General features: G+C 43.5%; 1 protein-coding gene across 1 annotated transcript in view; it reads right to left on the bottom strand.

Moving 5' to 3' along the window:
• SLC12A2 (solute carrier family 12 member 2) overlaps positions 1–3,429 on the bottom strand; it is a 110,157-nt gene extending 106,728 nt beyond the window's left edge. Inside the window, exon 1 of the mRNA XM_082622573.1 lies at positions 2,591–3,429. Coding sequence (XP_082478699.1) covers positions 2,591–3,334 — 744 coding nt within the window. The 5' untranslated portion in view covers positions 3,335–3,429. The remainder of the gene's footprint in view (positions 1–2,590) is intronic.
• Between the last annotated feature and the right edge of the window lie 8,066 nt (positions 3,430–11,495).

The following is an 11,495-nucleotide window of genomic DNA, read 5'->3' on the forward strand; positions in this document are numbered from 1 at the left end:
CCCTAGAATGGCTGAATATAGCAAGACGCACCATGGTTATTTAACTATTCCCCTTCAGTTGGATTTCTAGGCAAAACACTTTAAAAAGTCACAATGCTGGGCAAAGAAAGGAATTCACGTAGAAGACACTATAGTCCTTTCCCCCAACAAGTTTCTGGAGTGCTTTTCTTTTACTTCTTTTGTTCTTCCATGGTTCCTAGCACAAAGTTAGATCCATGGTAGATATTTAAGCATTCAGTGACCCAAGCAGACTACATGACAGTCAATCAAGAGCTAAGATTAAATGTTACAGAATTCTAAGTATTATGATTTCACCTAGAGCTACAAGGATTAGAAAAGGTTTTAAGGAGTAAGCGTCAATCTAAAAAGTGAAGAAAAACTTCTGGGAATCTAGCCAACCTATACTATCAGCCCTCCCCTGCCCTCCTTCAACAGTGGTTTATCTATAGCCAGATTTGTACTCCTTCACACGACACATCTCTTTAATCCATTCACTCAATTCTAAACAAACTTATCTTCAAGAGGAGTTCTATGCTTATTTAACCTAATAAACCTTTTTCACTGCCTATAAAGGGCCCTAATGGTAAAAGGTAAAAAACTACAAAGAACTCATTACACTACATGCTGCACAAATGAGATTCTGAACATAACACTTTAGATACTACATTCACAGAAAAATGCAGAAATTAGGAGAATCTAAAACTGAAGTGCTAAAGTTTAACGATGTATTTTCTTAAGGGCCAATATAAGATTGAAATGGTAACTATACTAGGCATTATTTTGCAGGCACTGAACGTGGGCCTTTGCATACATTTTTTCCCCCTAATTTTCAAAATAACTCTGAAAGGTGAGGAAGCTGAGGCTGAGAAGCTAGGTGACTTCTTTAACTACTATACATCTAAACAATACAGGTGTTCTTTTTTATATACTGTGAACTGACCAAAAACACCAAACAAACAAAAACCTGAAAATCTGGAGAACTGGAAGGGCTTTGTTATTGAGAGAATTTAGTTTAAAATAACAAAAACTTTCCTAGGAAGCATACAAGATCAAGGTATATAATATCCTTCAATAAAAAAAGCTTTTAAGACTTACGGGTAAATACAGACTGTTTTACTACTAAACTACAGGGCTTTGGTGAAATAAATCTGAAAATATCTATATAATATTTCCAATAATAAAAATGCTCTAAAAGGGAAATTACCAGCTATATAATCTGCTTTATGAGAATTTTGAGTTTTGAAAGGAAAATATAATAGATTTGAAAGAAACTACTGGAATATGAATGTGTTTTAAAAATCGTTTTTCTCCTTATATGACAAAATACCATAACAGAATGAAAGGAGTAGTATTACCCAAAGCTAAATGATGTCAGGCTTTTAAACAATCAATAAGCTGTAAGTGTTGGGACCTTGGCAATTATTTCAATGAATGTTATGAATGTTACATTTTCAAACACTGGGACAAGTACAGTCTTGTATGAAATGACTGTATGAAGTCAAATAATCATATCCAAAAGAAATTACATGCTTTCTGTATTTAAACTTTCCGACACTTCGATCGTGTCAAACTATATGGTGCTAACTCTTTGCATTCACAAAATTCCATCAATGTAGTCATTATACACTTATAAAGGCAGACTTCAAGTAAGCCCAAATCATAAAAAATTATTAATCAAATCTCAAAAGCATCAATGTCATCTCAAAAGAACGATTTTGTACCCTGAAAAAATAAAAGTTGTATGCGGCCATAAAAGAAGAATTACAGAAATCAATAGAGTTTATAGGGATGGTTTCTGTTCACCAAGTATAACTACTTACACAAGACCCCAGAAGGTCTTTCTGGATATCCTCCACAGAAAAAACAATTCTATTTCTCTCTCCCTCTCTCTCAGACTCTGCCCCCCGCCTTTTTGATGTAACCCTCTTCCAAAAGGTTTACATTATAAAAGTGGATTTATGCCATTATCAGGAAGAGCTTGTCCCAAGACTTAAGATTCCTATATCTTTGCACTTTCAAGATTGCAGGAATTGAGCTTTAATAATTCATACACCACAAACACATCCTGCTAAGATTTTCCCTTCAAATACTAATGTTCCCACTCTTGGGACCCCTAAACCGGTGTACATAAGCCACACAACACAACCTTTAAAAAAAGACACGGATGGTAGGTAGGTGCTCTCCACTCCCTCCTGAGAAACGTCCTCACCACCTAAACCTCCTGCACATTCCCTTCTCGGGGCCTAAAAGTACAACTGTCAATCAGAGGGATGGTAATTGTTAAGCGTGGGTGAGAAAAAAAAAAAGCATACACAAGATATATAACTGGATGGGGGAGATTGTTAAATGCAGCCTCTCCGGTATCACGTAACTAGCCTAACCCGCTGCCAACTTTTAAGAGATTAAGTTACATTCCTCTGCAATTCCACCCTTGACAGCTGAACCAGAGATGCCAACGAGTCGTGCACGTCCATTCACGCCGCCTCAACAGACGAGAGCCGGCAGCTACATCCCGCGGTCAGCGCGGACCAGCGGCTGGGTGGGGAGGGGGGCTGGCGAGAGGGCTGCAGAGAGGGCCGGGAGAGCTCACCTTTTCTAGCTCATCGTGGAGCTCCGCCAGGCTGGGCCGGAGGAGCTTCTCGCCCAGCAGCGCTGCCGTGTGCCGGTAGTGGTCGATCCTGGGCACGGCGTCCATAGTGTTGTGGCCGAAGGTGCGCAGGTAGTAGGTGTTGGTGTGGGTGTCATAGTAGTAGTGCTGGTGGTGCCCACTGCCGCCGCCGCCGCCCGAGTGCTGGCTGCTCCCCTCGCTCAGCACTGTGTCCCCGCCGTTCTGGAAGTTCACGTTGGGCCCGTCGCCTCCGATCCCCGCTGCATCCGACATGCTCTCGTCTGCCGACGAAGAGGCAGCCGGGTCCACGAAGTTCACGCGGAAGCGGCCCTTGGCTTCCTCGCTACCCTTGGCTAGCCCGCCTTCGCCGCTGGCTTTCCCGTCCGCGGGGGTCTCCTTGGCCCCCGCCCCAGCGTTAGCCGCCGCCGCCGCCGCCGCCGCCGCAGCCGCCCGCCCGGCATTCTCGGAAACCAGATCCACCTGGAAGCGGCTCTGGCTCGGGGTGGGCCCCAGGGGTCTGCCCAGCCCGTCACCGGCCGCCGCGGAGCCCTCCCCGCGGACCCCGCCGCCGCCCCGGCTCGCAGTCGCAGCATCCTCCGGCACCAAGGGCACTGCCGTGCCGGGCAGGTCCATCCCGGCGGCGGCCAGCGCGGCGGCTGGAGGCGTCTCCCCGACCCCCGCCAGCCTCGCGGCGCCGGAGGAGGGCGCCGTGGGCCTCGGCTCCATCGCCGCCCGACGCTCGGCGGACTCGGAGAGCCTGGCGGACCTGGCGGGCTGCACGCCCTCCGCGTCCCTGGCCGACGGTGGTTGCGGCCGCAACGCCAGGTGAGGGAGTCACTCTCCAAGCCGCGCACGCGCCGCCGCTATCCCAGGCCGGCACGAACGCCTCCGGCAGCCGAGTCTGCGCGCGAGTGTGGCTGGCGCGGGGCGGGCCCCGCTGTTTAAAGCCTCGGCGGGGCCGCGGCGTTGGTGGCTCCCGCTGCAGCACGCGGGAGGCGGGGCCCGCGACTCGTCCGCCCCTCAGCCCGCCCAGCCGCGGTCCCGCAGTAGCGCGCGGCGGAGGCTCCCTCGGCTCCCGGCCAGTCCCGGCTCCTGTGCTACCCCACTCAGGGATCGTGTCCGGCCCGTCCACGCCGGGCCTCGGGCAGCATGAGCAGCGCGATCCGGGAGCGGCCAAGTGCCGCCTCGCCGCCGTAGCCGGGAAGATCTCTGCGCCGCTACCTCCTCTTCCGTCGCCCTCCTCCCACCCCTCCACCTCCTTCCCCCGCCCCGCTCTGCGGCGAAGAAGAGCGGGGCGCCCCGGCCTCCTCCCTCTCTCCCCGCCCCTGGGGCAGCGCGTCAGTGGGCCGACGGCACAGGCCACGGCAGACCAGGCTGCGGACGGTGCCCGGCCCACTCGGCCAGAGCAGGGGCGCGCGGGCCCTGCCTCGGCTCACGCCGATTGCTGATGCTCCAGCGGCGGCTCCGGAGGCAGTCGCCCGCTCGCTTTTTCTTTCTTTCTTTTTTTTTTTTTTTTTTTTTAAGTTCTAAGCTCTCAATACGGGGCCGAGCCGGCGAGATCTCGCGAGATGCTGCCAGGGCTACCGGGCCGCTTTCCCTGCGGCACGTGGTACCCGAGGCGATGCAGAAGCGGCGGGCGGCCCTGAGCTCCTGTGGGGGCTTTCCCGTCCGGACCGCAGGTGCTTCCGGAGTTGCGGGCAAGGTGCGCCCCCCGGGGAGGCGCGCCCCCCGGCGAGGCCTGCTCGGAGCTCCGGCCCGCCGCGACTCCCCTCACTCACTCCAGGCCTGAACCTAGAGGGAGGCAGGATTTCCTCTGTGCTGCCTTTGAGGCGTTTACCTGCCTGGCAGCGTTAGATTTGCATAACCAGATACTAATTCCAGTCGTGATGCATTGGGTGTGTTCACATTTCCTATGACACCTTCATTTTAAAAGTTGTGATGTTTGAAAGTGAGAAGGGAGCCTAGTTGTGATACCGTATTGTTTCAAGACGATTTTTAACTGGAGGCATTTCCAGAGAGCATAGAAATGAATACACTGAGAGCAATAACTAACCGTGGAGCACTAACCAGGAAGTTTCGACGTGGTTTAAGTTGTGAAGAATTCCGCTATTTCAAGTAAAACAAAGGTACTTCTCCTGTGCAGGCCTATTTTCTCTTCTGTAAAAAATAGGGAAATGTAATTACTTTGCAACTTTCTTAGCGGTAGAATCCATTTTTAACCTAAATTCTACCCACAGCCCTACATAAACAGATAACTATGAATGGCTTCTTCCATCACTTGTCTTTTAGTTTTGTATTGATGTTTACGTAATTTTAAATTTTACTTATGGGGATAAACACATAAATTTGCTGAATCCTGGAAGCATGATCAAAGAGAGGCAGAGTTTGCGGAACTGTTTGGAAATACCGTCAAGAAAGCTGCAACCAGGCAATTTTCAAAAAATTGTCCTATCCGTGATTTTATTTGACATTCACAACTTTTCATCTCAGTTTATTATCTCTGTTGTAAAGATGGAGAGAGGAAGGAACCGCTCTTGGATCATGGAGCCACAGTTTTTAAAGTCCCTCATGAGCTGTAGTAATATTAGCAGAAAGCTAGAAGAAGCCAGAACAATCAGGTGGTCCTTTAGGCAGTACAGTTTCTACTACAAGATTGCTGCCTTAGTAGCTGATACGTGTGGTACTTTTTAGCTCCAGAGCTAATTTGGTGGCTGTGGGTATTCAACATTCATTGATCTAAATAAATAGTAAGCACCTACTATGAGGTGCTCTGTGTTATGGGGATATAGCAATAAGCAAAACAGACAATCCCTTCTCTCGTGGAGCTCATAGTCTAGCGAGAGAGGCAATAAACAAGATAAATAGGTAAAATATGTAGCATGCTAGTAGTGAGTGCTAAGGAAAGGGGAATGGGATATGTGTGTAAGATGGAGGTGGTAAAATTTTTCATAGGATGGCCCCAGTGAGAAGGTGACATTTGAGTGTGGAAATGAGTGATGCAAATACCTGGGAAAAGAGTGTTCCAAGCAGAGGAAAAGCAAAGGCCTGAAGGTGAGAGCATGCCCGAAATGTTGATGGAATTGCATGTAGGCCAGTGTGGCTGAAGCTGCTCAAGGGATGGGGAGAATCAAAGGTCAGAGAGTTTAGGTGTTGGGGACATGACAGTCCAGAATGTATACTACCTCTTTGGCTTTTACTCTGAGTGGGATGGTATGTTAACTTGGGCTGCCTTCTCACTGTGTCCTCACATGGTAGAAAGAGAACTGTGATGTCTCTTCTTCTATAGGGCACCATTTCTATCTGATCAGGGCTCCACCCTTATGACTTCATTTAACATTAATCACCTCATTAAAGGCAATATCTTCAATACAGTCACATGGGTTAGCGCTTCAACATAAGGATTTTGGGGAGACACAGTACAGTCCCTAGGAATGGCAAGTTATTGGAGGGTCTGAGTAGAGGAATGACATGATTTGATGATATATAAAGGATCAGTCTAGCTGCCTTGTTGTAAATACACAAGTGGGTAAGCAGTGGTGACAAAATAAAAAGCAAGGGGATGTGTTAAGAGGTATTGCTGCAATCCGGGAAGTGAAGGTGTGGCTTTGACCACTGTGTGTAGCTGTGGAAATGGGAGGAAAGAGGTCAAGCTCTGGAGTGAAGGCAATAGAATTTGCTGATGGATGTGGAGTATTGAAGAGAATCCAAGAGTTTTGGCCTGAGCAACTGGAAGAATGGTATTGCTATTTTCTGAGATGGAGAAGATGGTGAATGGAGCAGGCTTGGGTTGGAGGAATATCATGAGCTCAAACGGACATGTCTGTTGGAGGAAACAAAGAAATGTATAGTAATAACAAATAGTAGTCACTCATAAATGTGTGATGGCAAACCAAGAAGTTGTAGGACAGAGAGAAATATGGTACAATGAGAATGCAAAAGAGAGGGACCAAACTTAGTCAGGGAGGAAGTGACTTTTCAGTGAGGTCTTAAGGATGACTGGGATTAAACTATAACTTTCATAGGGGTTTGAGAAAAGGGAAATACGGTGAGCAAAAGGCCTCTTGGAATGAACTTGGTCAGTTTGGTTAAAGAATAGGGATTAAGGGACAAGAGTAATAAAAGATGAGTCTATTCTAAAAGCCCTATAAAACCTATAAAATGGGTTTCCAGGAAGATTTGGGGTGGGGAGCACAAATGATCAGATTTACATTTACTAAAAGTCTCTCTAGTTATTATAGTGCTGGCAGAAGATTGGAGAGGAGCAAGAATAAGTATGGAAAGACAGGATACAACTTCAGCAATCTAGGCATGAGATGATAGTAATAATAGTAGCTAACATTTATAGGGAATTTATGTCCTATATACTGTGCTAAACTCTACGTTCATAATCTTATTTAATTCTTACAGCAACACTATGAAGAACATCATAGTATTATTCCTATTTTTACAGATGAAAAGCTTGGTTAAGGAAAAGAGTTTAAGAAACTTTTCTGTGGTCACTCAGCCAAAACCAAGATTTAAATCCAGGGAGATTTCTCCACTAATCAAGCTGTAGGAGTTTGGATTATGGGGGATGCAGGGAAATGAGGAAGGGGAAAAATTTGAGCATGTAAGCTGTCTTTGTCTGTTACAGATTTGGGTTTTTTAAAGCAGTTGTTAGTATCATTATTTTACTGCCACTTAACTTGTTTTTTTTAAATCTTTTTTTTTCATATTTATTTATTTGGTTGTGTGGGGTCTTAGTTGCAGCAGGTGGGCTCCTTAGTTGTGGCTCACAGGCTCCTCAGTTGCAGCATGTGGGCTCCTTAGTTGTGGCACATGGGCTCCTTAGTTGCACTGCCACTTAATTTGGAAGATAGAACAGCAGCCCAGACTGAAGATTTCTTTTATTCACCTTAAATCCATTTTTTCCTCCTACTGTGCCCTTTAAAACCAATGGTTTGTTACTAAAACCATTATGCACTAAATGTATGTTACATACTAAAGTATGCTATAGGAATGTTTTGTCTGTATTTCACTATACTTTCCCAAAAATAAAGATTAAAAATACACACACCAACACTTTAACAAAACACACAGGCCTTAAGAATTAAATTGCACCCTCTTTATGGAGTCAAATATTGTAATGTACCCCATAACTAAATTACATACCTTCATTTTCTTCCCTTTTTTTTTTTTTTTTTTGTCTTTTTTGGCCACACCATGCAGCTTGTGGGATCTTAATTCCCTGACCAGGGATTGAACCCATGCCCTTGGCAGTGAAAGCGCAGTGTCCTAACCACTGGACCACCAGGGAATTCCCTACATTTTCTTCACTCTTAATGAAAAATCTCTAACTTTTTAGCCTCTATTATATTCCTTAATGATTACTCCAGTTTTTCGCTTTCAAAAAGCCACAAGTATAATTGAGATATGTTTTTGTAATTGTGTAAGATTCCTGAAATTCAAAGTGATAAATATGGAAGGGATCTTAAAGGATTATATAGTAAACCCCTATATTAAGGAATAGAGTACTTGTTCTGCCTTTGACATTTAAAAAAACAAACTTTTTTTTCCTTTAGTAACATATTCATGGTTACAAGTCCTTACAGCCATAGTATTAGACATGTAATAAATGCTCAAATACTTAAGAACAGTATATTCTTCCTAATGGCTAAACTAAATCATTCTTCTAACAATTCAGATTTTTTGCTTCATGTCCTATTCTTCAGAGGTTGTGGAAACCCATAAAATGTAAGGTTATTTGGGGTTTTATTTTCTAAATGATTTCCTCTTGCATGTCGTTATAGAGCCCAATTTCTAGGTAGGTAATTATTTTTATTACTTTTCTCTGGGATCTTTCCAAGTAATTTAATCTTCCTTATATGTGGGCCAAAACTATTAAATTCAGTATTCCACTTAAAAAAACAACAGGGACTTCCCTGGTGGTCCAGTGAGTAAGACTCCGTGCTTCCAAAGCAGGGGGCCTGGGTTCAATCCTCTGTTGGGGAGCTAGATCCCACATGCATGCTGCAACTAAGAGTTCACATGCCGCAACTAAGAAGTCTGCGTGCTGCAACTAAGAAGTCTGCCTGCTGCAAATAAAAGATCCTGCATGCCTCAACTAAAACATGTCACAAGGAAAATCCCGCATGCCACAGCTGAGACCCAGCGCAGCCAAAATTAAAAAAACAAAACAAAACAGAAAAAACAAAAGATGATTATAAAGTTAAGACTTTTGCAGTTCAAGTAATTATTTTTTCTTGAAACTGGGCTACCACATCTGACTTCGAAGATGGCCCTGAGTAACAACTCTTCTGATAAGTCAAAAAATGTTTTTTGTTTTTTAAGAGTTTTGAACTGAAAGTCCACCACTATTTCAACCAATTTCTAAAGACATAAAGTTCCAGAATATAAATTTTAAAATCCACATTTATGAGGTCAATTAATTATATTTTTATAATATTTTTCTAATTATAAAGGTAACACATGTTTAATAAAGAAGTCATAGGGAAACTCAAAGGGAAATAGTACTTATAATGCCATCACTCTAAAATAGCATTTACCTTTTGCTTTTTGATATTACAAAAAGTTTTATTATATATTTTGTTTTGTAATTTTTAAAACTTACCAGTAACATGAACATCTTTCTGTATATGTAATTATCTTGCAAACGCATGATTCCTAATGGCTTCATAATATTGCATTATTTGGATTATTCCATAATTTACTGAATCTATCACTTTTTTTTTTTTTTTTAAGAAGATGTTGGGGGTAGGAGTTTATTAATTAATTTATTTATTTTTGCTGTGTTGGGTCTTCGTTTCCGTGCGAGGACTTTCTCTAGTTGTGGCAAGTAGGGGCCACTCTTCATCGCGGTGCGCGGGCCTCGCACTATCGCGGCCCTCTCACTATCGTGGCCTCTCTTGTTGCAGAGCACAGGCTCCAGACGCGCAGGCTCAGTAGTTGTGGCTCACGGGCCTAGTTGCTCCGCAGCATGTGGGATCCTCCCAGACCAGGGCTCGAACCCGTGTCCCCTGCATTAGCAGGCAGATTCTCAACCACTGCGCCACCAGGGAAGCCCATCTATTTTTTAATGTGTTTAGTTTATTTCCTTCCTTTATAAATATAACAAGCAATGTTGCATTGAATGTCTTTGTGCATATAAATTTTTTTATAATTGATTATTTCCTTAGGCTAAGTTCCTAGAAGTGAAATTTCAGGGTATGTGTGTTTTTAAAACCTTTGGCATACATTGCAAAATTGATTTTCAGAAAGGTTATATCGGTTTATTCTTCTATTAGCTTTGTATTTGAGTGCCTGACTCCCACCATCCTTAGAAATTCTGAGAAAGATCCTTCTTAATCTTTGTCAGTCTCATTAGCAAGGTTTAATTTTCAGATCATCAGTTGCTAGTGAGGGTGAACTTTTAAAAGTTTATTCATCATTTACATATCATTATTTCTGAATTGCCTGTTGATATCTATAATACACATATTCTGTATCCTAGAAATCTGGCTTCCATTCTGCCTTGTTTTGGTAATAGCGTACAATTGTTTTTTTGGCGGGGTGTGGGTATGGCCTCTCTGTGCAGTTTTGGAAGGACAGAACATTGAAGGACCTTGGCTGCCCCAGCCTAACTGTGGGCACATGACCAAATGTGCCAGTCTGGTTCTCCTAAGACTTGAATTTTGCGGGGTGTGGTGCAAAGTCAGAAAGTAAGACCGGTTGCTGGGTCTGTTAGCTGCTCATACTTCACTGCCTCCCTATCTAGAGAACTGCCTTGCCTATGGGCAGCCGAAGGGTGGACTGGAGAAAGGGACAAAACAAAGGCGTTTGCCTCTCCTTGGGACTACTCTGACAAGCGCAATGTGGGGTTGGCTAAGGCTTCAGCTGCATCCGCAATGTTAGTTGGCTTCTCCCTCTGCCCAGTCTCGCCTCCTCATTTCCTTATAGGAGTATCTTCGGAAAGCAGTCACCAGCGAAACTTCATCTTCCACCTCAAACTGTTTCCATGGAACTGTCCTTTTATTTCAGTGATAGCACTCAGAAAAGGCTGTATAGTCGTCCCTCTGGAACTACTTCTCTTGTCCTTTTTGCATCCAGTCCTCTTTGCTTTTAGCTTTCCTATATTCTCCCAGTAATTCACTCTTAAGTTAACCAGAGTTGGTTTCCATGGCTTGCTTTTTAATATTACAGAAAGATTTATTATATATTTTGTTTTGTAATTTTTAAAACTTACCAGTAACATGAACATCTTTCTGTATATATAATTATCAATGATCCTTGCCATTTTTCCAATGTCTTTTACTTACCAATTTTAGGAGTTTTTAGGTATCACAGACATAAACCTTAAACTAAATTGGTTCTCTTCAGTTTATCAGTTGCATTGTAGTTTTGTTCATCCAGTGTTGACATGCAGTTATTTTTAAAACGGATTGCGATCAAGTATCTCAATCTTTCCCTCTGTGATTTTTACCTTTTATATAATGCTTAGAGAGAACCTTGCCATTACAAGACCATGTGCATAAAATTAGTATGTATATATGTTTCAGTTTAATGTTTTATGTTTAATCTCCTAATTCTTATAACATTTACTTTTGCTTTGGTATAAGGCAATGATTTAATAATTTTCTTCAAATAATTTGAGTATTTTGGCTTTTATATTAAAGTCTGCTTTAACAGTATCCTCAAATTTCAGTGCAGAAATAAGATAAACATTTATCTTTTACTCAGACAATAGTGCAGAAATGTGTCTCAAGCTGGCCAGGTAGCTCTGCCATTCTCATCAGGAGCTTTCATCTCTGGGTCAGAGGCAGTTGATTCCTATCTTGCTTTTTTCTAGTCAGTGGGAAGGGTGAACTAGAGAGTAGAAAACAAGCAACTTCCTTAACAACACACATGTGCG

This window comes from Mesoplodon mirus, assembly GCF_964341445.2.
Source record: "Mesoplodon mirus genome assembly, chromosome: 5".
Classification (NCBI taxonomy): domain Eukaryota; kingdom Metazoa; phylum Chordata; class Mammalia; order Artiodactyla; family Ziphiidae; genus Mesoplodon; species Mesoplodon mirus.